At 48.4% G+C, this 27,456-nt stretch overlaps 2 protein-coding genes across 4 annotated transcripts in view; one reads left to right on the plus strand and one right to left on the minus strand.

Annotated features, from left to right (window-relative positions):
- Nucleotides 1-234: 234 nt before the first annotated feature.
- Nucleotides 235-22,620, minus strand: LOC128598660 (translation initiation factor IF-2-like). The gene is made up of 5 exons (XM_053609320.1): nt 22,282-22,620; nt 21,191-21,544; nt 5,726-5,825; nt 4,698-4,851; nt 235-390 (listed from the first exon to the last, which is right to left on the minus strand). The coding sequence occupies exons 1-5, from the start codon at nt 22,618-22,620 to the stop codon at nt 339-341; spliced, it is 999 nt and encodes a 332-aa protein (XP_053465295.1). The 3' UTR covers nt 235-338.
- The window catches only part of ZNF710 (zinc finger protein 710), a 79,895-nt gene continuing 73,291 nt past the window's right edge, over nt 20,853-27,456 (plus strand). Inside the window, exon 1 of one of the 3 annotated variants that reach the window (XM_053581895.1) lies at nt 20,853-21,175. The gene's annotated coding sequence lies outside the window, so the exon portion shown is untranslated. Of the gene's footprint in view, nt 21,176-21,537; nt 22,441-22,957; nt 23,356-27,456 lie in introns of those variants that run through there. The other 2 variants (XM_053581893.1, XM_053581890.1) reach the window with 2 other exon arrangements.

Consider the following 27,456-nt stretch of genomic DNA (forward strand, 5'->3'; position numbering starts at 1 on the left):
CTACCGAGGGCAGCATAGTGAGAATCTGTCTCAAAAAAAAAAGAAAGGGAAACAGTTGGTTTTCTTTCAACAGGATGTGTGTGCAGTGCTCACCCTCTAACGGGGAGGAGGGCAGCAGGGAACCTGCATGTCTGCCGTGGACTCACTAATGCAGGAACAGATGGATGTTAGAATTCAGTGAGGACTCTTGGTTCAAAGGACAGAAATCCCAACCCAAACTGGTTAAAGCAAAATATAAATTTATTCACTCACAGGGCAGAAAAGCCCAGGATTAGGTCTGCAGGTTGATCAAGGAGCTAAGTCCCACCTTCTCAGCTCTGCTCTCCTCCACGTGGGTTTCATTTTCCTGTCATCACAAGATAGCGACCATAACTCCATACCTTGTACCCTCTGAGGAAAAGGGAGAAGGTAAGTCCAATAAGTCAAATAACTAATTGAATTTCACTGGCTGTAGCTGGGCTGATTTGGCTCAACATGGATACAGGGAAATGTGATGCATTGATCAGCTGGGCTGGGCCCTTGTCACCCTTAGGGGTCGGGCGACACCACCCAACTGCACAGATTTAGGAAGCATTTTTTTTTTTTTTTTTGCAGTTTTGCAGTTTTGGCCAGGGCTGGGCTCAAACCTACCATCCCTGGTATATGGGGCTGGCACCCTACTCCTTGAGCCACAGGTGCCACCTGGGAAGCATTTATTTATTTATTTTTTGTAGAGACAGAGTCTCACTTTATGGCCCTTGGTAGAGTGCCATGGCATCACACAGCTCACAGCAACCTCCAACTCCTGGGCTTAAGCGATTCTCTTGCCTCAGCCTCCCAAGTAGCTGGGACTACAGGTGCCCATCACAACACCTGGCTATTTTTTGTTGCAGTTTGGCCAGGGCCGGGTTCAAACCTGCCATCCTTGGTATATGGGGCTGGTGCCCTACCTACTGAGCCACAGGCACAGCCCCAAATTGGTAAGCATTATATGAAGCAGGATGAGTGGCTGTTGGATGTGAAAGAGAGAGAGAGGGGAAGAAAAGAAGGAAGAGAGGGAGGGAGAAAAAAGAAAAAAGGGAGGGAAGGAGGGAAAGAAAGGAAGAACAAGAGAGAAAGAGAAAAGAGAAAGAAGGGGAAAAGGGAAGGAAGAGAGAAGGGAAGGAAGAGAGAGAAGGAAGAAAAAAGAGAAATAAAAGAAGAAAAGGAAAAAAGAGGCAAAAAATCCACTTGGGGTAAATAAATTCACAGATCGGTTAAGCTCCTTAAGTTCATTTGTAAATCAATTTAGAACTCAGAGCATATTTTTTTACCCATGTAAGAGGAGGGGAGGGGAGATTTTCAATTGTACAGTTCCCAGGCTAGCCAAAAAATTTTTAATTTAATCCATAATACAGTGAAAATGCTGGATATTTGCAATGAAAGATAGAAAGCAAGACTTACAACCATGGATGATAAATAAGAAAGATTCTGGATCTGAAACCCTGTCTTCATTTGTCATGAGTACTGACACTAGAGAAAAAGCAAGTTTAATTAATGACAATGAGCTGGCAGATGGAGACTCCAATGGGGACCAAAAGGGGCTTCCGAGCATTTCCAAGGCTCAGGAGGAGAATGGCTAGGCTTTTTGTTATGCTTAATTTTCCTTCATGAGTTATAGTTTTCCTTTTCCCTGACACAAGTGTATCCAGGGGAACAGTCCTCTTTTATCTTCTTACAGGTGTACAAAGAGGACATGCGTCTTTGCAACCCAGCTATGATCCCTGCTGGGTTTTGACTCAAAATGGAAAATGGAATCCAGGAGAGGAAGAAAGGTCAGGAGGTGACCTCAGAGCACCTAGGCAAGCAATGGCCAAAGAAGGCAGGAGAGGAGCTGAGGAGACCTGCAGAAGCGGACATGGGGGTTTGGGTCCACACTCACGTGGGAAGTAGACACGATACAGGGGATGTGCTGCCTTCTCAGTCACCGCCTGAGATGAGATGTGGCCAAACCCATGTCTTGCTGTTGTTGTTGAGACAGAGTTGCTTAAGCCCAAGAGTTAGAGGTTGCTGTGAGCTGTGTCACCAGAGCACTCTACTGAGTGAGACTCTGTCTCAAAAAAAAAGAAAAAAAGCTTTGCATTTTCACTTCTGTCTTTGTGTTTCTATTATTCCTCCTTCCTTCCCTTTTTCATCAAGTAAAACAGACTTTCTTTTTTTTTTTTCCTTGAGACAGAGTCTCAAGCTGTCACCCTGGGTAGAGTGCCGTAGCATCACAGCTCACAGCAACCTCAAATCCCTGGGCTCAAGCGATTCTCCTGCCTCAGCCTCCCAAGCAGCCACAGGCACCTGCCACAATGCCTGGCTATTTTTTGTTGTTGTTGCAGTTGTCATTGTTGTTGTAAAACAGCCTTTCACGGGAGCTCCATTCAGATGGTTATTGTATTCTTATTTTTACAGGTTTAGAGAATATTGTATTAATTTTAATGACCAACATTTATTGAGCGCTTACTATATGCCAGGCACTCTCTGTTCAGCCTTCTCCACTTAGGCCCCCAAGCCTTGGAGCTTGAGCAAGACACCAACAATGAACCTGCAGCTTGCCCCACTGCTCCTTGTGTGATTACCCTAAACCTCTTCTACTGGCTTGGGTTTGGTTCTCCAATCAGATTCCCTGTCACCAGCTCCTTCATTATTAGAAAACAAACTATATAGGCTCGGCGCTTGTGGCTCAAGCGACTAAGGCACCAGCCACATACACCTGAGTTGGCAGGTTTGAATCCAGCCCGCCAAACAACAATGATGGCTGCAACCAAAAAATAGCCGGGCGTTGTAGCAGGCACCTGTAATCCCAGCTACTTGTGAGGCAGAAGCAGGAGAATTGCTTGAGCCCAGGAGATGCAGGTTGCTGTGAGCTGTGATGCCATGGCTCTCTACCTAGGGCAACAGCTTGAGGCTCTGTCTCAAAAAAAAAGAAATACTGATTGGGCGGTGGGACTCAGGTTTTTTGTTTTTTTTTTTTTTTGTAAAGACAGAGTCTCACTTTATGGCCCTTGGTAGAGTGCCGTGGCCTCACACAGCTCACAGCAACCTCCAGCTCCTGGGCTTAAGCGATTCTCTTGCCTCAGCCTCCGGAGCAGCTGGGACTACAGGCACCCGCCACAACGCCCGGCTATTTTTTTTTTTTTGGTTGCAGTTTGGCCGGGGCTGGGTTCGAACCCGCCACCCTCGGCATATGGGGCCGGCGCCCTACTTGCTGAGCCACAGGAGCCGCCCCGGGACTCAGGTTTTAAGAAAGACCTGGTCCGACGAGTGCGGTGGCTCATGCCTGTAATCCCAGCACTGTAGGAAGCTGAGGAGGGAGAATTGCTTGGCTCAGGAGTTTGGGACTCGCCTGAGCGATAGTGAGACACTGACTCCTGAAAAAAATGGAAAAACCCAGCCGGGCGCCACAGGGAGCACCTGTAATCCCAGCGGCTTCCGGAGGCTAAGGCAGCAGGATGCCCACAGTTTGAGGTTGCAGTGAACTACCACGCCCACTGCACTCTGCTCAGGGGCATAGGGTGGGACTCTGTCTCAACAACAATAACAAAAAGAAAGACCTGGTTTCCGCCTTCTTGGAACCACATGCCAGGGAAGAGGAGGAGGAAAAATCACGTTATGAACAATTAAATAGGTACTAGTGCACGCAGTGCTGCCAGGAAGTCTGGGAGTCATGGTGGGTACTTACCATTGAGAAAAGAAAAATAACTCAGAGCAGAAAGAGCTATGTGAGGCATACAAAATTTATCATACCCAGAGAGATGTGAATATGGGACTTTAGACATGCCCCCATAGCCCCAACCAGGGCAATCCTTTAAAGTTTTCTTTCTTTCTTTTTTTTTTTTTGAGACAAGTCTCACTCTGTTGCCCAGGCAAGAGTGTGATGGCCTCAGTCTAGCTCACAGCAACCTCATACTATTGGGTTCAGGCCATCATCCTGCCTCAGCCTCCTTAGTAGCTAGGACAACAGGTGCTGCCACTTACCTCACCCTGGCTGATTTTTCGATTTTCAGTAGAGGCAGTGTCTACCTTTTGCTCAGCCTGGTCTGGAACACCTGAACTCAAGGAATCCTCCATCCTCGGCCTCCCAGAGTACTGGGATTACAGGCATCATACTTTGCCTATTTAAAGATTAAGTTCTTTCTTTTCTTCCCTATAGTTTCCTGACTAATTGCCTCACCCATTATCCTCATGTTCATAGAATTTATGCTACAAAAAACAATGTGTCACCAATCAACAATTTATGCTATTTTAATGTAAATGTTTGGTAAACAACTTGGGAGCTGCCCCTCCTTTCCTTGAACAACCCACCTGTAATTGCTACTATTTGGAGCAGATATTCAGGGCACATGAATCTGTACTTGGGGGCGGCGCCTGCGGCTCAAAGGGGTAGGGCGCTGGCCCCATATGCTGGAGATGGTGGGTTCAAACCCAGCCCCGGCCAAAAAAAAAAAAAAAAAAAAACCCATGAATCTATACTCGGGTTGCAGTCCTCAGACCGCAGCCCAAAGAAACTCTCTACTTATATTTATTTTGCCTCAGTTGCTTCCTTTACTTCAACGTATTTGGTGTAAGTCAGCAGGATTCAGAGTGATGCCCCCAAACCCCACCTGCCTCACCACCTGGCCTTCCCTCTTGTACTTAGAGCTGGATACAAGCACAAACCCATTGTGTTTTCCTGACTCCAGGGGTTTTACTGGTTGCAAAAGGGTAAGTCTTCCTGAATCTGGAGCTCCCTTTCCTTTTCAGTTGAGGGCTTGATTTTTCTTGGGCTGTTTTTCAAACCCTCTCCTGCCTTTAAGACTGAGGACTTCCGGCTCTGTCTCTGGACAGTAGATTTGGGTAAAGAGCCTGCAGAGAAAAACACTTCTGTGCTGCTGCCTCACCTGGCAGTGTGGGTCTTAGGACCAGCCCCAGTCTTTCTTCTTTCTTTTTTTTCTCTCTCTCTCTCTTTTTTCCTTCCTTCCTTCCTTCCTTCTTTCCTTCCTTCCTTCCTTCCTTCCTTCCTTCCTTCCTTCCTTCCTTCCTTCCTTCCTTCCTTCCTTCCTTCCTTCCTCCCTCCCTCCCTCCCTCCCTCCCTCCCTCCCTCCCTCCCCTGGCAGTGTGAGTCTTAGGACCAGCCCCAGTCTTTCTTCTTTCTTTTTTTCTCTCTCTCTCTTTTTTTCTCTCTTTCTCTCTCTCTTTCTTTCTTTCCTCCCTCACCTGGCAGTGTGAGTCTTAGGACCAGCCCCAGTCTTTCTTCTTTCTTTTTTTCTCTCTCTCTCTTATTTTCTCTCTCTCTTTCTCTCTCTCTTTCCTTTCTCTCCTTCCTTCCTTCCTTCCTTCCTTCCTTCCTTCCTCCCTCCCTCCCTCCCTCCCTCCCTCTCTTCCTCCCTCCCTCCCTCTCTTCCTCCCTCCCTTCCTCCCTCCCTCCCTCACTTACCTGGCAGTGTGAGTCTTAGAACCAGCCCCAGTCTTTCTTCTTCTTTTTTTCTCTCTCTCTCTTTTCTTTCTTTCCTTCCTTCCTTCCTCCCTCCCTCCCTCCCTCCCTCCCTTCCTTCCTTTCTTCTCTCTCTCTTTCTCTCTCTCTCTTCCCCCTCCCTCTCTCTCTCTTTCCCTAAAATTACAGGGCATCCTTTTAAAATTGTAGTTCCTTTCTATTGCTTGTAATTTGGACTTCTCTTTTACTTGTTACTAATTCCTGTTAGTTCCAAACTGAAAGGGGCATGTTGGTGAGTTCTCTTACCCCACAGAGAAGAGACAGTTGTTCCCTCTGACTCATTTAGGTGTTGAGGTGACTGAAGACTTTGCAGAGGTATCTGGACAGCTATCAAGTGTAGGCCTCCCTGCAAGAAGAACAAGGTCACCTGCCACCCTGAACACATGAGCTACAAGGTGATGAGAGGTCCTGATACACAGGGAGGGATTCACGACTCTCGGGTGAAAACGGGGGGAGTGACCCCAAACACATTTCTGACCTTGGTCACTTTTTAAAAGTTCCTAACTTACAGGAAATCAAGCTTCAGAATCTGAGCATTCTCTTGTTTTGTTTTTGTTTTTGAGACAGAGTCTATGTTGCCCTCGGTAGAGTACCATGGCATCACAGCGGCGCCTGTCACAGCAACCTCCAACTCCTGGGCTTAGGTGAGTCTCTTGCCTCAGCCTCCCAAGTAGCTGGGACTACAGGTGCCTGCCACAACGCCCAGCTATTTTTTGATTGTAGTTGTCATTGTTGTTTGGCAGGCCCAGGCAGGGTTCAAACCCACCAGCTTCAGTGTATATGGCTGGCGCCCTAGCCGCTGAGCTACAGGCACCAAGCCTGAGCATTCTCTTAAGGGACAATTTCTTTTTTTTTTTTGTGGTTTTTGGCCAGGGCTGGGTTTGAACCTGCCACCTCTGGCATATGGGACCGGCACCCTACTCCTTGAGCCGCAGGCGCTGCCCAAAGGGACAATTTCTTTCTAAACACCAGCTGGCTTTATGTACAATTATAGGGTGCCATCTTGTAAATATCTAGGAAAATGGACCCACATAACCTGGGATGGTAATAAGCAGTAATGGCCTTAAGTGGGGAGGGGAGGCTTGAAATGCCTAAAATAATCCCTTCTCATGCACAATTAGAAAAAGCTGGTTTTAGAACCAGACAAATTAAATGAAGACCTACTTTCTGTTTGTCCTAGCTGAAATCTGATAACAAGAAATTTCAAAACAGTTTTTTTTTAAAGAGCTCTATAGTCAGAATTCAACTTAATTAAGAGCTGATAACCAGACTATAATTTTTTTTTTTTTTTTTGAGACAGAGCCTCACGCTGTCACCCTGGGTAGAGTGCTGTGGCATCACAGCTCACAGCAACCTCCAACTCCTGGGCTCAAGCGATTCTCCTGCCTCTGCCTCCCAAGTAGCTGGGACTACAGGCACCCGCCACAACACCCAGCTATTTCTTGGTTGCAGCCGTCATTGTTGTTTGGCAGGCCCGGGCTGGATCCGAACCCGCCAGCTCAGGTGTATGTGGCTGGAGCCTTAGCCACTTGAGCCACAGGCACCGAGCTGCCACCCCTTCTCTTGACAGATGCTGTCAATAGCTTCCTACCAGGTCCCTGAAGCCACACAAAAACATAAGCTACAGGCACCAAGCCAATTTTTTTTTTTTTGAGACAGAGCCTCAAGCTGTCGCCCTCGGTAGAGTGCCATGGTATCACAGCTCACAGCACCGCCTCCAACTCCTGGGCTTAAGTGATTCTCTTGCCTCAGCTTCCCAAGTAGCTGGGACTACAGGCACCCACCACAATGCCCGGCTATTTTTTGGTTGTAGCTGTCATTGTTTGGCAGGCCGTGGCTGGATTGGAACCTGCCAGCTCTGGTATATGTGGCTGGCACCTTAGCCACTTGAGCTACAGGCGCCGAGCCAAGACAATTATTTTCAATAGAGACAGGTGGCAACAGCAATGCCAGGACCATGGCTTACCACAAACCCCAAACTCCCTCCTCAGCCTCCTGAAAAACTAAGTCTACAGGCATCCACCACAACACCTACCTAACTTTTCTTGCTGTGTTACCCAGGCTGGCCTCAAAGTCCTGAGCTCAAGTGATCTTCCTGCCTTGGACTCCTAAAGTGCTGGGATTACAGGTGCGAGCTGCCATACCGAGCAAGTAATTTTTTTTTTTTAATAACAAAAGCCTTTTTTGCTTTTTCTCTTTTCCATCCTGTTCCTAGGAAATTTTTTAGTGAACTGAAAAATGTTTTTCAAACATTTATTAAACATTTGATTTCTTGGCTCGGCGCCTATAGCTCAAGCGGCTAGCGTGCTAGCCACATATACCAGACCTGCTGGGTTCCAATCCAGCCTGGGCCCACCAAACAACAGTGACAACTACAACCAAAAAATAGCTAGGTGCTGTAATAAGCACCCGTAGTCCCAGCTACTTAGGAGGCTGAGGCAAGAGAATCGCTTAAGCCCAAGAGTTGGAGGTTGCTGTGAGCCGTGTGACGCCACGGCACTCTACCCGAGTGCTGTGATGCCACAGTACTCTACCCAGCTTGAGACTCTGTCTCAAAAAAAAAATTTTTTTTTTTGATTTCTTTGTTAGCTTCCTCTCTTGTTGGCATAATTTTTCCCAAGAAAAATGAAAAACTTAGGCCAGGTGCGGTGGCTCCCGCTTGTAATCCTAGCACTCTGGGAGGCCGAAGTTCGCGAATGGTGCCTGTAGTCCCAGCTACTGGGGAGGCTGAGGCGAGAGACTCACTTGAGCCCAAGAGTTTGAGGTTGCTGTGGGCTATGATGCCACAGCACTTTACCAAGGGTGACAAAGTGAGACTGTCTCCAAAAAAAAAAAAAAAGGAAAAGAAAAATGTAAAACTTCATTGGCCTTTTCGAAAACTTCAAATCTCCCCAAAATGACTCCTCTAAGACTTGGTCTTCCATTTCCTTCCACTTCTGTTCCTCCTTCCTTTAGCCACTGTCAACCCCCACATAAAGAATGTAGAGGGGGGATGGGCCGGGCGCACTGGCTCATGCCTATAATTCTAGCACTCTGGGAGGCCGAGGTGGGTAGATTGCTTGAGCTCATGAATTTGAGACCAGCCTGAGCAAAAGCAAGACCCCGGTCTCTACTAAAAGTAGAAAAATAGAGGCAAGAGGATCACTTGAGCCCATGTTGGAGGTTGCCATGAGCTATAGCACTCTACCCAGGGTGACAGCTTGAGACTGTGTCTCAAAAAAAAAAAAAAATCAATTGTCAAGGCTTACATGAAGTTTAACTTTCCTTATCCTAAGGCTCTTTCATTTGCTTAACTACCCTGTTTGGGGAACATCAGCTTTCTGCCTTTGAAATAATGATAAGAAGTCCCATGTGTCTGGGTGAAGGCTTCTCTGAACCAGTTCTTTGTAAAGCTCTCCTTCATCATTGCCAAGACCTTAACAGCTTCTCATTAAAAATTCTAACTTAATTAAGGACTCTTATAACAATGAGCTTCCAAGAGATGAAAATATCAATGATCATGGTCTCTAAACTAGAGATTTTGTTTTTGGAAAATACCATCAAATAAAGGACTGCTTCCAGCCATATTAGACAGGTCCATCCATGCCAGGCAGCCCCATCTGAGTGAACATCATCACCACTGGAGGGCTTCCATGCCACGTGTTTTAGACCAGAAGAAGTAGATAAAATATTTATTTGGTCTTAAATTGATTCTTTAATTCTCTACCAGAAGTAGACAAACTATTTATTTGATCTTGAAATTGATTATGCTTTGTGTTTCTGGATGTCTAAAGTTAACAATTAATCATGACAGCTAGACACTTAGAAATGATCAAACAAGCCACAACTCCTTTTGTAAGCTGAAATTTAAACTCGAAAACTCACTGAGTTTGTAAGTACCTCTCCTCCTTCCTTTCCATGTCAGTCAACATCATCCAGGAATGAGATTTTCCAGTGATGTAAGACAAGCTTACATCAAAATGCTGGTTATCAACACTTCTGGAGAGAAAGATTTCAATCAAAAGGGGGAAAAGGCCCTGGGTTCTGTGGCTAAAGCGGCTAAGGCGCCAGCCATATACACCTGAGCTGGCGAGTTCAAATGCAGTCTGGGCCCGCAAAATAACAATGATGGCTGCAACCAAAAAATAGCCGGGCGTTGTGGCGGATGCCTGTAGTCCCAGCTACTTAGGAGGCAGAGGCAGGAGAATAGCTTGAGCCAGGAGTTGGAGGTTGCTGTGAGCTGTGATGTCACGGGTCTTTACCCAGGGCGACAGCTTGAGGCTCTGTCTCAACAAAAGGGGGGGCGGGGATAGAAAAATAGGCCAGCCTTGATAGCTCATGAGAATAATCCCGGCATTCTGGGAGGCCAAGGCAGGTGGATTGCCTGAGCTCACAAGTTTGAGACCAGCCTGAGCCAGAGTGAGACCTCATCCCTAAAAATAGCCAGGCAGGGGGCGGCGCCTGTGGCTCAAAGGACTAGGGCGCTGGCCCCATATGCCGGAGGTGGCGGGTTCAAACCCAGCCCTGGCCAAAAAAAAAAAAAATCAGTTTTTAAAAGTAGCCAGGCATTGTGGTGGGCACCTGTAGTCCCAGCTACCTGGGAGGCTGAGTCAAGAGAATCGCTTGAACCCAAGAGTTTGAGGTTGCTGTGAGCTAAGATGCAACAGCACTCTACCAGGGTGACCAGGTGAGATTTTGTCTCAAAAAAAAAGAAAAAAAAAGTTAGGGCGGCGCCTGTGACTCAAAGGAGTAGGGTGTCGACCCCATATACTAGAGGTGGCCCGCCCTGGCCAAAAACTGCAAGAAAAAAAAAAGTTAATTTATTGACTAAGTCACATTGTTGGCTAAGAGGAATAATACCTTATCACAAAGGGTTATCCTGAGGACTTGATTTATTATATCATGTCAAGTGCTTAGAAAAATACCTGGCATGTAGTAAGTACTTATTTTATATTTTTGAAACAGAGTCTCACTCAGTCACCCTGGGGTTGAGTGCCATGGTGTCATAGCTTACAGAAACCTCAAACTCTGGGACTCAAATGATCCTCTTGCCTCAGCATCCCCAATAGCTGCGAGTAGAGGCACCACAACACCTGGCTATTTTTACAAAAAGAACCAGCTCAATGGCTCGGCGCCTATGACTCAAATAGCTAAGGCACCAGCCACATACACCTGAGCTGGGGGATTCGATTCCAGCCCGGGCCTGCCAAACAACAATGACAGCTGCAACCAAAAAATAGCCAGGTGTTGTGGCGGGTGCCTGTGGTCCCAGCTACTTGGGAGGCTGAGGCAAGAGAATCGCTTAAGCCCAGGAGCTGGAGGTTGCTGTGAGCAGTGATGCCACAGCACTCTACCCAGGGCAACAGCTTGAGGCTCTATCTCAAAAAAAAAAATAAAAAAGGGCGGCGCTTGTGGCTCAGAGGGGTAGGGTGCTGACCCCATATGCCGGAGGTGGCAGGTTCAAACCGAGCCCCTGCCAAATGCTGAAAAAAAAAAAAAAAAAGGCTCAGGGCCTGTGGCTCAAGCAGCTGAGGCGCCAGCCACATACACCTGAGCTGGCGGGTTCGAATCCAGCCCGGGCCCACCAAACAACAATGACGGCTGCAACCAAAAACTAGCCAAGTGTTGTGGCAGGCGCCTGTAGTCCCAGCTACTTGGGAGGCAGAGGCAGGAGAATCGCTTGAGCCCAGGAGTTGGAGGTTGCTGTGAGCTGTGAAGCCATAGCACTCTACCCAGGGCCACAGCTTGAGGCTCTGTCTTAAAAAATAAATAAATAAATAAATAAATAATAAAAAGTAAAAAAAAAAAAACCAACTGGAGCATATATGTATTCATTCCACTGTTTTTCTATTTTCTAATATATTCTTTTTCCTTATTTCTTCCTTCTTCATCTATATTTGAGTCTTGCTTTTTAATCTTTCTAAATTATTTTGTGAATAATTATTGTATTTATTTAACTTGATCTGGGTTTAATAATAAAATTGTGTTAAAATATAAATACTTTTGGGCGGCGCCTGTGGCTCAGTCGGTAAGGCGCCGGCCCCATATACCGAGGGTGGCAGGTTCAAACCCGGCCCCGGCCAAAGTGCAACCAAAAAAAATAGCCGGGCGTTGTGGCAGGCGCCTGTAGTCCCAGCTGCTCGGGAGGCTGAGGCAAGAGAATCGCTTAAGCCCAGGAGTTGGAGGTTGCTGTGAGCTGTGTGAGGCCACGGCACTCTACCGAGGGCCATAAAGTGAGACTCTGTCTCCACAAAGAAAAAAAATATATATATATATAAATACTTTTTTTTAATTTTTTTTTTTTTTTTTTTTTTTTGTAGAGACAGAGTCTCACTGTACCGCCCTCGGGTAGAGTGCCGTGGCGTCACACGGCTCACAGCAACCTCTAACTTTTGGGCTTACGCGATTCTCTTGCCTCAGACTCCCGAGCAGCTGGGACTACAGGCGCCCACCACAACGCCCGGCTATTTTTTTGTTGCAGTTTGGCCGAGGCTGGGTTTGAACCCGCCACCCTCGGCATATGGGGCCGGTGCCCTACTCACTGAGCCACAGGCGCCGCCCGATTTTTTTGTTTTTTTAATTTAATTTCATTTTATTATTTTTTTTTTGGCTTTTTAAAATTTTATTTCGTTGCTTATTTTTTATTTCTTTACTTTTTTTTTTTGTAAAAAGTAAGGGTCCCACCCTATGCCCCTGAGCAGAGTGCAGTGGGCGTGGTAGGTCACCGCAACCTCAGACTCAGGCTGCGGGCACCCCACTGCCTCAGCCTCCGGAAGCCACTGGGATTACAGACGCCCACCGCCGTGCCCGGCTGGGTTTTTCCTTTTTTTTTTTTCTTTTGTAGAGACAGAGTCTCACTTTATGGCCCTCGGTAGAGTGCCATGGCATCACACAGCTCACAGCAACCTCCAACTCCTGGGCTTAAGCAATTCTCTTGCCTCAGCCTCCCAAGTAGCTGGGACTACAGGCGCCCGCCACAACGCCCAGCTATTTTTTGGTTGCAGTTCGGCCGGGGCCGGGTTTGAACCCGCCACCCTCGGTATATGGGGCCGGCGCCTTACCAACTGAGCCACAGGCGCCGCCCGGTTTTTCCATTTTTTTTCGTGAGTGGGGTCTCACTGTCGCTCAGGCGAGTCTCAACTCCTGAGCTCAAGCAATTCTCCCTCCTCAGCCTCCCACAGTGCTGGGATTACAGGCATGAGCCACCGCGCCCAGCAATAAATACCTTTTTTAGTAAAGCTTTGCATGTATACAGTTGGTTTTCACATGTGCACTTCTTGTCTGTGTTGTTTTCTACATTAATACTTTATTCCTGATTTCTATCTTTACCCAAAAGTTATTTTGGAGAATTTTAAATAGCTGATTTCTAACATTAATTTCTAATTTTAGCATACTGTGAACAGGGAATGTTATCTGTGTGACATCTGTACATTCAAATTTTTTGGGATTTCCTTTGTGGTGGAAAATAAGATCCAAGTTTAAAATTATTTTATGGATCCTAGAAAATCGTTTGAATAATGTATGGATCCAAGCCAAACAGTCACGATATTAGAGGAACTTGGGAATGGCAAAGTGAACAGAAGGAAAACTTCCAAGGAGAACTGGCTTTCTTCAGCATCTACACAGGCCAGACACTGTGCTAGGGACTTTACATATAATATCTCATTCAGGAGACAGGTAGGATTCTTTAGAGCAGGAAACTGAGGTTTGTTTTTTTGGTAGAGAGGCAGGGTCTCACTCTGGCTCACTCCAGCTCATGCTGATCTCAAACCTCTGAGCTCAGGCAATCCACCCGCCTCGGCCTCTCACATGCGCTAGGACTACAGGCGCGAGCCACCACACCTGGCCCTCAAACTCTTGGGCTTAAGCAATTCTCTTGCCTCAGCCTCCCAACTAACTGGGACTACAGGCACCTGCCACAACACCTGGCTATCTTTTGTTGCAGTTGTCATTGTTGTTTAGCTGGCGCCTGCTGGGTTTGAATCCTCAGCATCGGTGTATGCAGCTGATGCCATTACTGCTGTGCTATGGGTGCAGAGCCACCATATAAGCTATTAAGCATCATGTTTTGGTTAGGTGTGGTGGCTCATGCCTATAGTCCTCGCACTCTGCCAGGCCAAGGCGGGTGAATTCCTTGAGCTCAGGAGTTCCAGACCAGCCTGAGCAAAGCAAGACACCATGTCTACAAAAAATAGAAAAATTAGTTGGGAGTAGTGGTCTGAAGGCCTATAATGCCAGCACTCTGGGAGGCGGAGGCCAGTGGATTGCTTGAGCTCAGGAGTTTGAGATCAGCCTGAGCAAGAACAAGACCCTTCCTCTACTAAAAAATTGAAAACCTGAGGCAAGAGGATCACTGGAGCCCAAGAGTTTGAGGTTGCTGTGAACTATGACACCACAGCACTCTACCCAGGCTGACAGAGTGAGACTCTGTCTCAAAAAGAAAGAAGCATAACAGCAAAATTGTATATCCCTATGGAAAAGCAAAGAAAACTGTTCTTGGGAATGTTGGAATAAATTAAACTGTGATTATTCAAAAAAAAGAAAGAAACAGTCTGAGAAAGAAAAACTATCATGAAGCTGTGAGGATGGGCAGGAGGGAATTCATTGCTTTTTCTATCAAGGCAGTAGGTCAGGGTATATGGAGCGTCTGTTTTAGCATCAGGAGAGGCCTGGGTTTGAGTTCCAGCCCAGTTGTGGTAGTGACTGGAGACAGTGGTGACTTGCCAACTTTGACCTTGGACAGCCTCAGTCTCTGATGGCCTCACTGCCGTGTAAAATGGGCTTAGGGTAACCTAAGTTTCTTGAGAAAATCAAATGAAATAATGCAGGCAGAATAATTCTGCGTGGATAGTAAGTAAAGCACTCTGCAGAGGGAAGGAACTATTGAGGTCAGTGAGAGACCCCGCCTTTACCAAAAAAAAAGCCAGGCATTATGGAGGGTGCCTGTAGTCCAACTACTTGGGAGGCAAAAGGCAAGAGAATAGCTAAGGAAAGAAAAAAAAAAATTAAAAAAAACCCCAAAACTTCAAACTAAGATGAGTGAAAGCTAGTTGAAATTGAAAGCAAAATAAAAAAAAAAAAAGTTTGAGGTTGCTGTGAATTGTGACACCACAGCACTCTACAGAGGGCAACATAGTGAGACTCTGTCCCCACCTCCAAAAAAAAATAGCCTATATGGTGTCACATCAAACATTCACGCCATAATCTCCTTAAACATTCCCTCTTAGTTGAGTATTTAGGTTATTTCCTTTCTTCCTTCCTCCCTCTCTCTCCTTTCCTTTTCTTGTTTGTAATTTTTGCCAATATAAACAATAGTTTAATCAACATCCTTAACAAACATCTTATTTCACTCAAATTTCTAAAACTGAAATTACTGAATCCAAGAATAGAAACTTTTAAACTTCTCTGGCTCTATAATAGCAAATTATTCTCTAGGCTTTGTACCAGTTTGCCCTTCCCTGTAGCAATAAAGTATCATTGTGGCTTTTATCTATTTATTTATTTTTAACTGGTGAAGCTGGCAGTTGCCTGTTCATGGTCAATGGCTCATGTTTCTTTTTCTTTCTTTCTTCTTCTTTTTTTTTGAGACAGTCTTACTATGTTGCCCTCAGTAGAGTGCTATGGCATCACAGCTCATAGAAACCTCAAACTCTTGGGCTTAAGTGATTCTCTTGCCTTGCCCTCCCAAGTAGCTGGAACTACATGTGTCCACCACAATGCCCAACTATTTTTTTGTTGTTGCTGTAGTTGTCATTGTTGTTTAGCTGGCCCAGGCCAGGTTCGAACCCACCAGCCTCATTGTATATAGTCAGCACTGTAGCCACTATGCTAGGGGCATTGAGCCTGTTTCTTTTTCTTGTAGTTTTTTTTTTTTTTTGAGACAGAGCTTCAAGCTGTTGTCCTGTGTAGAGTGCTGTGGCATCAAAGCTCACAGCAACCTCCAAATCCTGGGCTTAAGCAATTCTCTTGCCTCAGCCTCCCAAATAGTTGGGACTACAGGTGCCTGCCACAACACCTGGCTATTTTTTGGTTGGAGTTATCATTGTTGTTTGGCAGGCCAGGGCTGGATTTGAACCCTTCAGGTCTGGTGTATGTGGCTGGCGCCTTAGCCACTTGAGCTACAGGCTCCAACCCTTTTTTTTTTTCCTTTGAGACAGAGTCTCACTCAGTTTCCCTGGGGTAGAGTGCCACAGCGTCATAGCTCACAGCAACCTCAAACTTTTAGTTTGAATCTATTCTCTTGTTTCAGCCTCCGGAGTAGCTGGGACTACAGGTGCCCGCCATAACACCCGGCTATTTTTTTTTTTCCTCAACTCCTGAGCTCAGGCAATCTACCCACCTTGGCCTCAAGGACTAGGATTACAGGCATGAGCTACTGCACCCAGCTTGTAGTGTATTTTTCTTCTTACATTTCTGCATAGAGGACCAATTAACTTACTGGTGTAAGCCATGATACAAATGCACACCCTGATCACAAGAGGAGGACGGTTGCTACACTCTGTTATTACTCCTGGAAAAATAATTTGCAAAAGTCAGACACTCATTCTATCTATCCACGCAGATGTTTGCTTTTGGGGGGTTTCCTTGCAAACCCTTGAATATTCCTAACCCATTACTGTACTATTGAGAATTCTGGATTGCTCCCAACACATCTTCTGGAGGACCCCGGTCAGTAATTTAGTTCTCGGTTATTCTCTACCAGTTCCTGCCGACCCGTCATCATGGAGGAGCCCAGACTTTAGCTCTAGGTTTACCCCTGCTTTTTGTAGTGCCCATCCATTTTGTTTTATTTATTTTATTTTATTTATTTATTTAGAGACAGAGTCTGACTCTGTTTCCCAGGGTAGATTGCCATGGTGTTAGCTGAGCTCACAGCAACCTCAAACTCCTGCACTTGAGTGATCCTCCTGCCTCAGCCTCAGCCATCTAGTTTAACTCTGGGGTCCTCCACTTGTCATTTGCTGGATTTCAATTGAGAAGCTTGATATTAAAAATAGAACATTAGATATTGCAAAGCCAGTAGTACCTATTACCTCTATTAAAAATAGAATATTATGGGTGGTGCCTGTGGCTCAAAGGAGTAGGGTGAAAAAAAAGAAAAAAAAAGGAGTTGGGTGCCAACCCCATATACTGGAGGTGGTGGGTTCAGACCCAGCCCCAGCCAAAAACTGTAAAAAATAATAATAATAATAATTTTTTAAAAAATAGAATATTATGAGGCAGGTGGATCACGAGCTCATGAGTTTGAGACTAGCCTGAGCTAGAATGAGAACCCCCCTTGCCCCCCGTCTCTAAAAGTAGCCAGGCATTGTAATGGGCACCTGTAGTCCTAGTTACTCAGGAGGCTGAGGCAAGAGAATCGCTTGAGCCCAAGAGTCTGAGGTTGCTGTGAGCTATGATGCCATAGCACTCTACTAGGGGTGACAAAAAAAAAAAATAGAATATTAGATATTACAAAGCCAGTAGTACCTTTTAAAATGTTTCTTGGTTCTGCCAATGAAAGAAACAGATTTTAATAATAACCTGCTAAATCTCCCAGCAGTGTTACTCTGAACACATCAAGTGAAGCCTCCAAGAGCTTTTCATCCCTTTTCTCACATTACAAGATTCTTCAGATTTTCAGAAATAGAACATTCTGGAAGGTCTGCAGCATGCCTACATCCTCCCTCAGGGAATTCATGAGGATTAATAAATCTTATAATAACAAATTTATCTTTGAATTTCAACTCTGGGGTGGTAGGTGGGGCTTCCAAAATGCCCTGTGGAGGCCTCAATGTACTACTTCTGTATCTAAATGAAACAACTGATTTCTTTTTCTCTACTCTGAACCTGGAGCATTCCTTCCTAGGTTTGGCCAACTCAAGGGATCTGGCTAAACGGTAATGTCTGTGAGCTTAGGTGCTCAGGTATCTCCTGACATTAGCGTAGACTTTACAATCTGATAAATACCTATCATGGGCTGGGTGCATGGCCCACCTCCTGTAATCCCAGCACTCTGAAAGGATGAGGTGTGGATTGCCTGACCTGAGCTGAGTTCAAGACTAGCCTGAGCCAGAGCAAGACCTCATCTCTAAAAATAGCCAGGCACCTGTAGTCCCAGCTACTTGGGAGGCTGAGGCAAGAGAATTGCTTGAGCCCAGGAGTTTGAGGTTGCTGTGAGCTGTGACACCACAGCACTCTACCAAGGGCAACATGGTGAGACTCTGTCTAAAAATAACAATAATAATAATAATAATAAATTAATTTAAAAAATAAAGAGGAGACAATAGAGTGTGAAAGGGAATTTCCAAATGGAAACTCTGGCAGCAAATTCTGGCTCAGTCACTCCAGGGCTGTGCCTTCAGAAAGTTCTTAAGCGTTTCTGCGCCTTAGTCTCCTCATCTATGAAATGATAACGACATCTACCTCTATACCATGTTTAGCCCAGCCTGACACAAAGGTGACTACATAGGTATGTTTATCACAGTAGGTTGCAAAAAACTGCAAACATCCCAGAAGTCTAATGATTTGTTTAAACAAATTAAGATACATGCATACTCTGAAATAATATCATTAAAGATGATAATGTGGATGTTATAGACAGGACAAGATACTGTGACACATTACTAGGTAAAAGCGGCTGTAATTCAATAGGTATAGTGTTATGCCATTTGTTACTTTTGTAAAAGTGTGTATGTATAGTCATCTACTTGTTTAACAATATTGATTTAGTATAGTTTTATTATTACATGCAATTAAATGTTGACATGGGGATATAAAATGTCCAAGGATAGGGCGGCGCCTGTGGCTCAGTCAGTAAGGCGCCGGCCCCATATACCGACGGTGGTGGGTTCAAACCTGGCCCTGGCTGAACTGCAACCAAAAAATAGCCGGGCATTGTGGCGGGCGCCTGTAATCCCAGCTACTCGGGAGGCTGAGGCAGGAGAATCGCTGAAGCCCAGAAGTTGGAGGTTGCTGTGAGCTGTGTGATGCCACGGCACTCTGCCGAGGGCTATAAAGTGAGACTCTGTCTCTACAAAAAAAAAAAAAAAAAAATGTCCAAAGATACACACCAAAACATGTCTCCAAGTGTGGTTCTTTCTTTCACCATGAACTTGGGATGTAAATAAATTATAGAAAAGTAAAATGTTTACAATGCAGCAATCAGGACACTGGTGTGTGCTGTGATCCAGGGGATATTCTACTGGTGCCAAGTTCATCTGCAGGTTACCTGGAGAACTAGGAACTCAAGCAAAGGAGTAAGAGGTTTTGAGAGATTTAATTCAGGGTTTGGAGGAGCCAATAACCACTCTCCCACCCCCTTCAGCTCCCCCAGTGTGAACTCCTGTGATTACTGCCCTTCCCTCAGCAAACCCAGCTAGGGGCCTGCCTGCTTCTAGGGATCTTCTTGGATTTTGGGAGGCCACCCCTCTTCAGATTCCTATTTGTTCTTCAGGGAGGCTACACTGCCCAGGTGACCATAGTCATCAAGTTACCATTATGTTTAACACCTTGGCCATTTTGATCAGTTATAGATGTGCTCCAACCCCAGCCACTCACTGGGACACAGGGCACTTATGTTTTTTTTTATTTTTTATTTTGTAGAGACAGAGTTTCACTTTATTGCCCTCGGTAGAGTGCCGTGGCGTCACACAGCTCACAGCAACCTCCAACTCCTGGGCTTAGGCGATTCTCCTGCCTCAGCCTCCCAAGTAGCTGGGACTACAGGCGCCCGCCACAACGCCCAGCTATTTTTTTTTTGCAGTTTGGCCGGGGCTGGGTTTGAACCCACCACCCTCGGCATATGGGGCCGGTGCCCTGCTCACTGAGCCACAGGTGCCACCCAGGGCACTTATGTTTTGTTTGGTTTTCTTTGAGACAGTCTCGAGCTGTCGCCCTGGGTAGAGTGCTGTGGCGTCATAGTTCACAGCAAACTCAAACTCCAACTCCAGCTCAAGCAATCCTCTTGCCTCAGTTTTTCTTGCTTTTTCTCAGGCTGGTCTCAAACTCCTGAGCTCAAGCAATCCACCTGCCTTGGCCTCCCAGAGTGCTAGGATTATAGGTGTGAGCCACCTTGCCCGACTGACACAGGGCACTTATGAATTGATGTTTCCTCCACAGCCAGCTCCTCATATTTGTGGTACAGTGAGTCACCCTGGTTGGAAGGACGCCTCCCTGCCATTCCCAGATTTACAGTGAATGGTGAATACAAGCTACCATATTGGTTGTGTATACATGGGATGTCTCACTAGGCGTAGGCTCACTTAAGCCTCACAACTCTGTGAAGTAGGTATTTTCATCCCCATTTTACAGATAAGAAAAAGAGACATTCACTTTCCTGGGAACATGCAGCAACCAAGCCTTGCACAAAGTCACTGTCCTTGCAACCCACAGGTTTTCTTACTCCTGTTTTATCACTTAGGAAAGTGAATCTAAGTTAGTTATTCATGAATTTAGCAAGTAGGAGAGGCTGAAGTTTGAACCTCCCCGACACCCTGCCCCCTCTTCCACAGGTGCGCTGACACCATCCTTACCTCGTCTACTTGTATTCTATAATAGCTGCAACCAATGCTTTAACTCTCGACAGCTCACAGAACCTGTAGGAATGTGTTCTCTTGTACTGAGGCCTTTGGACAGGCCATTCCCTCCCATGCACTTGGCTAGCACAGGCCTACTTATCTAGCTGCTGTCATCTCTTCCAGGAAGCCATCCTTGGCCACCTCATCCAAGCATCCTCCTAGGTGCTTCCTCAGTTCACCCTCACAGGTATCATGCCACACTTCAGTTGCCTGTCTTTTCTTTTTTTTTTTGCAGTTTTTGGCCAGGGCTGGGCTTGAACCCACCACCTCTGGCATATGGGGCCAGCGCCCTACCCCTTTGAGCCACAGGCGCCACCCAGTTGCCTGTCTTTTCTTGCTCCTTCTCCAGCTAGTCTGCAAAGCCAATGGACTGTATCTTGCTGATGATTCAGTCCCCTGCACCTAGCAAAGCAGATGGCACAGAGTAGCACTCAGTACGCATTTGTTGAATGAATGCTTGACCATCAGAGTTGTCTTTTGCTTTGTTTGGAGGATTTAGCTTGGAAGCACTAGGTGGGAAGGGAGCAGGTGACAACCAAACTGCAGCCTCCTGCATAACTTAAGTTAGAGGGCATACTGAAACAAGGATCTGAGGTTACAGCCACCATGTCCTTCCTGCTGAACCAAACTCTCAGGCTGCTTTCTCATTCTCAATCTGAAACAAATCTGTGTTCTGAGTGGCTGGAGTCCTGGCTCAGAGCTCCAGGAACTGGTTTAGGGTGGAGCAAGGGGCAGTGGCCTTGGGACTCTAGTCTCCGACGGCTCAGGCTTCTAGGCTAGGGGGCAGGGCGAGGAGAAGCAGGTCTTGTCCCCTGGCAGGAGGCCACAGTCACTGGGGGAGAGACAATGGGGCTCAGCATCTGCTCCTTCCTGGGAGAAGAGACCCTTTAGCGAAAAGCCAGGGAGAGCAGGGAAGTGTGGGAGGAATTGATGAGGAGAAGGGGTGGAGCCAAGGAGGTGCAGCGCGGGGAAGGAAGGGAAGGGGAAGGCAGAGAGAGGGAGGGGAGAGGATCCAGCCTTTCCTTCCTCTTGGTGACCTGGTCCTAGGCTGCAGCCTCCCCTCGCATTGTTTCGTGCGGAAGCTTGGGGGAAGGGGGGTACAAGACATCACGTTTCTCCTCGAGCTGCAGCCCCAGTTTTAGGACCCGGCATCCAGCAGGTGCTCAATACTTACTTGGAAAAATGAGAAATGTGACCAAGTTTGCTCTGGGAACTTTTCCCGTCTTCTCCCCACTCCTCCGGAGAAGCTGAGGGCAGAGCAGGTCTTAGAAGCACGCCTGGGTGCCCAGGAATAAATGACCCTGTGTGGCGGCCCTGCGTCGGAGTGGGAACGCGCGGGGACGGCGGGAGTCGCGGAGGGTAGAGGCCGGCTGTCCGGCCTGCCCCGGAGCCTGGAGGCGGCGAGGCTGCCTGCAGGGGGCCGCCCGCGACCAGACCCCAGCGCTGTCAGCAGCCACGCCTCGGCGCCCCCCAGCAGTGCGGGGGCCGCAGTCAGGCCCCGAGCCCTTCCCCACCCGCTCCCTCCAGCCTGGCCGTCCAGGGCGCTGCGAGCAGCTGTGTAAGGCTGTTACCGCTCGGCGCTCGGCGGGGACATTCGCTCCGAGCCCAGCTGGCCACTTTAAAAACACACAGGGCGAGAGCACGCCTGGCCCCGCACCCCAGCCGCACTCGGGGGCCGCCGCCGGGCCGCCCGCGCCCCTCCCCTCGGGGGCCGCCGGGCCCCTTTGTGGCGGGTAGGGCCGGGCCCCCACGTCCACGAGAGGCTCGCCGCTCCCTCTCCCCCTCTGCAGTTAATCTTTGTTCCCCTTTTCTGCTGAGAGCAGAAAAAAAAAGAGAGAAAGAAAGAAAAGAAGGAAAAAAGGCGTGACTTGATTTTCAAACGAAACTCCCACAGCAAACAAAACCCTTTTAGAGAAATAAGAAAGGAGGAAGAAGGAAGAAAAGAGGGAAGGGGGAAAAAGGAGAAAGAAAACCCTCCCGGCTTTCAATTCGAGTAGGATAGTTTAACCGAAAGAAAGAGAAAGAAAGGAGAAAAAAAAATCCTCTCAGCGGTAGAAAGAGAAAAGAAAACTTGGGCTGACAGGAGGGGGGTGCTGGGGGTGGAAGGAAGTGAGAAAACAAAAGAGAGATAAAAGGGCTGCTTCTCCGTCTCTTCCTCTGCGCTGCTTAGGAGGAGCTGTTTTGCATCCCTTCACGTCAGCCCTGCCTCATTCCCTTCTTCCAGGGAGGGAGAGCGCGAGCGCGAGCGAGGGGGAGGGAGAGAGCCGGAGAGAAAGAGAGGAGCCGAGGGAGGGCGGCGGAGCGGGCGGCGGGCGCGCGTGGAGGCGGCGGCGGGCGCAGCAGCCCGGGCGGTGGGCAGCCAGGAGCCCCCAGCCCAGCCCGGCCGCCGAGGGCCCCAGCGCAGGAGCCGCGCCCGGACCCAGGGTGAGTGTCCCGCGCGGCCCCCGGCCCCGCAGCCCGGGCGGCGCGCCGGCGGGGGCGCGGGGGTGGGTCGCTGCGGCTGCGGCCGACCCGCCCCCCGACTGTCCCCGGGGACTGCCGCGCGCAGGCCCGCGCCGCGCCGCAAACATGTCGTCTTTTCCTTTCACTTCCACATTCCCTCATGTCGAGAGCCCGAGGAAGAGAGGGAGAGCCGGGAGAGGGAGAGATGGCGTCTGGGGCGGCGGGAGGGAGAGGGGGAAGGGAAGGAGGGAGGGAACGAGCGAGTCGAGCGCGCGAGAGCGAGAGAGAGGGAGAGAGAGAGAGCGAGAGAAGCAAAAATGAAAGGAAAGCTCCGCAGCGGCGGCGGCCGAGCGGAGGCCCGGGAGGCGGCGGCTGCTCTCGGCCCGCACGTGGGTGTCCCGGCGCTCGGCGCGCTCCCCCCCGCACCCAGCCCAGGACGCAAAGTTTCACCCCCCGCCGCCCCGCCCCTGCGGCTGCCCGCAAACTTTATTCTCGGAGCGGGTGGGGTTGCGGCGAGTAGCCGCCGGCCACGGCTGGGGGCACTGAGCGCGTCGCCGAGGGTGCGGGGGGCGCCCTCGAGGGCGGCTGCCTGCGGGGCGCCCCGGGCCCGGACACAGTGGGAGCTTGCCGGTGTGGGGGCGGCGGGCGGGGGCCCCGCGGCCGTTCTTTAGCCTCCAGTATTTCACCCCCCTTCCTCGTCGCCCTCTCGGTCTTCTCCCGGTCATTTTCCTAATTGGACGGAGCTTCTGGGCGTGATCGCCAGCGTCGGATCGGGGCCCCAGGCTCCCGGGTGGGAGCAGGGACTCAGGGCCCGGCGGGGTGGCCCCCGCCTCCCACCACCGGCGAGCAGATCCGGCCCCAGGACTCCCGCCCCGCCAACCGAGGACTTGCTAACTAGTGCGTATCAGGTTTTTTCCAACTTGCCTTTTAAGATGACTTTTATGGGCTCCGCTACTGATTCCCTCTGAGCTGTAGTTTGGGAAGATTTAAGAGACTAAGGAGGTTCGCCTGTGTGGGTTTTAACTAACCCGAAACGGTTATTAATGTGTCTCTAAGCTCTGCGAGATGGTTCGGGCAAGGCACAGCAGTACCCTGGATGCATGTTCACAGGGACGTTGCGAGGGATTCATCCTTACCGTCCTCGTGGCCCACCCTGAGCTGAGGGCGAATACCTAGCCTGGAAAAAGCACCCTGAGCCCCTTAATTTCTGTGCAAAATGGAAACTCCTGGCCGGTATCCACCTGGAGGGTGCACAACCATTTAGTCCCCATGGGTGCCTGGGAAATTCACACAACTCCCCTACAGGTGTGCAGAGAAGGACTTTGCACCCATGGGGGGCAGCCAGCTTTGAAGTTGCCCTCTTAGTCCTGCCTTTGTACATGGGTAAGTAAAAACAGTCAAAGTTCTATCTGCCAAGTAGAGGACTGGAGTCTGCATCCTTATTGCTCCAGACCCTGTGGGCCCATGTGGGGTAAGGGAGTGCAGCAATCCTTAACTGTTATCGATATTAGAAAATGTATTACTACTGTCTGCAGTCAGAGCTGACAGGCCTGTCTAGTTTTGATTTTTGAGATCTCCTATGGCCATCTATTTCATATTTGCATATTTGTTTGATCTATTTAGAGAAAGAGTCTCACTCTATCACCCTGAGTAGAGTGGCATGGTGTCATAGCTCACAGCAACCTCAAACCCCTGGGCTGAAGCCATCCTCCTGCCTCAGCCTCCTGAGTAACTGGGACTAACAGATATGTGTCCCAACACCTGGCTAATTTTTCTATTTTTAGTAGAAACAGGGTCTCACTCTTCCTCAGGCTGGTCTGGAACTCCTGAGTTCAAGTGATCCTCCTGCCTGAGCCTCCCAGAGTGCTGGGATTATAGGCATGAGCCACTGTACTCAGCCTCTTATTTGTTAGAAAGCAGATATTTTCTGGGTAGTCTTACCAGCTGGCCTTCAGGCCACAGTGTTCCTGTGCCAGGCACCTGCCAGCCTGGAGCTGAGCCTCCAGTTGCCCATCTAGAGGTACTCCACTTACCTTCCAGAGTTGGTGTTCCTGCTTGAGGTGGGGTAGAGTCAGAGCTGCTTTCTTTTGGGTTGGGGGATTTGTACATTGGGGTTACATTTACTTCCTCCAGCCTGGCTGGGTGTTGGGGTACAGGAACAACAGTGAATTGAGGATAGAGGTTCACTCCTAGAGCCTTTTGCTTCCTCAGAGCTAATTCCTGGGTGAGTTGTCACCCCACGCATATGGCCATTGGGCCCGTTTGTTCTGTGCTTGGGTCATTTCCATTTCAACCAGGCATTTCCTACCAGTGAGACTTATTTTAGGCTGTCTAGAGACAAGAAGACAAAGTCTGAAATGGTTTTCAAGTTGGAGGAAAGGATACTAATGGGACCACCAGAGATTTTGCACTTCTATTTTAGCTTTGCCTGATGGCCCAGAGACATTTCTGGTGGAGTTGTGCTTGGAAAGAAGCACAACTTTCTAGAAAGGAGTAAACAGATAAATAAAAGGAGGAGCCTGATGCATCTCAGAGACAGGTCCAGGCTCGCCAGTCCCACTAGTGGCAGAGCACCTCCTCATCTGGCTGGTTTACCCCTAATCCCTCACCCCTAGCTAGGGCCAGTCTATTTTGTTGAATGAAGGTTCTAGGTCTCATGCTAATGGTGGTTGATCCCAGCCCTTTGACCTCAGGGAAGAGGACCTTAGAGATTGTCTCAAAGCAACTGAGGCAGGAAGGAGGCTCAATGTGCAGGGGGACACATGCGCAGGGGGACACAGCCAGTGGCAGAGCTGGACTCAGACCTGAGCTGCCATTTGCCACACTCTTCACACAAGGCCATGCCCTCTTGCTGCTGCTGGCCGAGGCTCTGAAACTCTGGACTCTGGTGCACACCTTGTATTGGAGTTGTGCACACACACTGTTCTGGAGGACTTGACTGGCCAGCGTGACAACTGGGGCAATTCTGGGTGATTCTGGCTATTTTAACACTAATTTCTTTAAAGTCCAGCAGTTCAGAGGAGCAGAAATTAAGTCATCAGGATGTCTCCACATCACACCATTGCTTTGATCTGGAATGCTTTCTTCAGACCTTTCCTGGTATGTGATTTAGTCAGGAACAGGGATATTAGGAAGGGCCTGAGACCTGAACTCATCTCCTTTCCTGGATTGAATCTTCTCCTAGAATGTCATTTTGTGAGGGGAGAAGTGTGCCTTGTTCATTGCTGAGTCCCTGAACCTCAGCTGAATGAGCATACTGGACATAGGAGAAGCTTCACCTCTCAGTAGGAACCATGAGTGACATGCAGGCAGGGACAGGGAGGTGATTGATGGGAGCTGCAGAGTTGTACTGTGAGTCATCGCTTCAAACAAGCTCCAGACAGGTGAGACAGGAGGGGGCTGGGAAGCGATGATCCTGAATCTGAATCGGGTGGAGCCACTGGGTGGAGACTTGTGCAAAACAATGGAAAGGTTTTGAATGGCACTCACTGACAGGGAGAATAACAACAATCAGTATCCCCAGCCAGGATTATGCTAAGTGCTTTATGTATCTGTTTCCCTGGGTTTTTGCAGGTGCTGGCTCCAGCAGGGTTATTCTCATTTGGCAGAGGAGTTAAGTTGTCCCAGTGCACAGAGCTGGTACTAAACCCGGGCAGACTGGCTTCATACTTTGCCTCCCTAGAATGAGGAAGTGGCTGGACATCTCTCCCTATGTCAAGGACCTGGGCATTCAGTGCTTTGGGGTTCCTTGAAAGAATGCAGCAGAAAAACTAAAAAAGAAATTGTCTGTTGGCCTACAGCAGAGTCTGGCCGGGAGTGTGCCTGCTGCTTCTGTCACCAGGGCCCTCACACAGTGACTGACGGTGGTTTACCCAGTGAGTACTATAGGGAATGCTACTTCAGAGACCTAACTCTTCCCCAAGCAGAGTGCTTGTACCAGCGCGGGGCTCTTGCATTTGACAAAGGTTTAGGAGACCTTTTTTCAATGGACAGGGTTGTTTTTCAGCTTATAAATTTGGTTGGTGTGTATTTGAGAGTAGTGGGAATCTTAAAGCTAAGAAATGTCACTGTTGGCCTTGACGCCTCTGGAAAATGTTTTCCATGGATGTAGACATTACCTTCCTACTCCAGGAGTCTGGTCCAGCGTGCAGTCCCTGTTGATTGACAGTCTGTGACTGAAGTGTCTGCTGTCCGGTCCCCCTGGAGTTTGCAGTCACCCCTGAGAGGTGTACATTAAACTAATAATCACACAGATACTCTTTAATTACAGTTGTTATAAATGCTTCAAAGAAAAAAGTACAGAGGCATAGGCGCCAATAATCTTGGAGGAGGGGAGGGAGGCTTTCCTGAGGAAAGGGCGTTTCAACAGCCTCCTGAAGGGAGGGTAAAGAGGCTTTAACCAGAGTGGTATACTGCCCGTTAGCCTTGACATAAACTTTGCGATTCTGTATGTAGTATGTGGACCAGCAGCATCAGCATCTGGTTCTCAGCATACTGCTGAGTCTGCGTTTTAACAAGATTCATGTACACAGCCATGTCTGGGAGGCATGAATGGACTCAGGTGCAGGAAACTACCTCTAGCATGCTAACTGGATGACCTTGGGCAAGTCACTTCTGGCAAGTAATGAGGGAAATCAGGTAATCTCACAAGTCTCTTCTGGCTTCTGTGATCGGTGGCTTTTTCTGGTCTGCACTGCCCCAGATCTGTTGAGGGTGAGGCCTGGGGTGGTGTAGCGTCGGGGCCTGAGTTGCCTTTGCTGGGGTCCCCGCCAAAGTTGGGTCTGACTTTGGCAAGCCCTAAAGGTAGGCGAGACCCTTGGAGCTTTTTAGATGGGTCAGAATAATTGCCAAAAAGTATACTGGAGCTTTGTTCCACAAGAGAGATTGTCTTAAGGTGAAACTGAGAGGATTTCGCCTGAAGCAAGAGAAAAATTGGTGTGAGTCAAAAGGGCTCTGGGGAAGACAGGTGTAATGTTTCTGCCAGAAGCAGAGCCTAGA

This window comes from Nycticebus coucang, chromosome 2 (genome assembly GCF_027406575.1).
Source record: "Nycticebus coucang isolate mNycCou1 chromosome 2, mNycCou1.pri, whole genome shotgun sequence".
Classification (NCBI taxonomy): domain Eukaryota; kingdom Metazoa; phylum Chordata; class Mammalia; order Primates; family Lorisidae; genus Nycticebus; species Nycticebus coucang.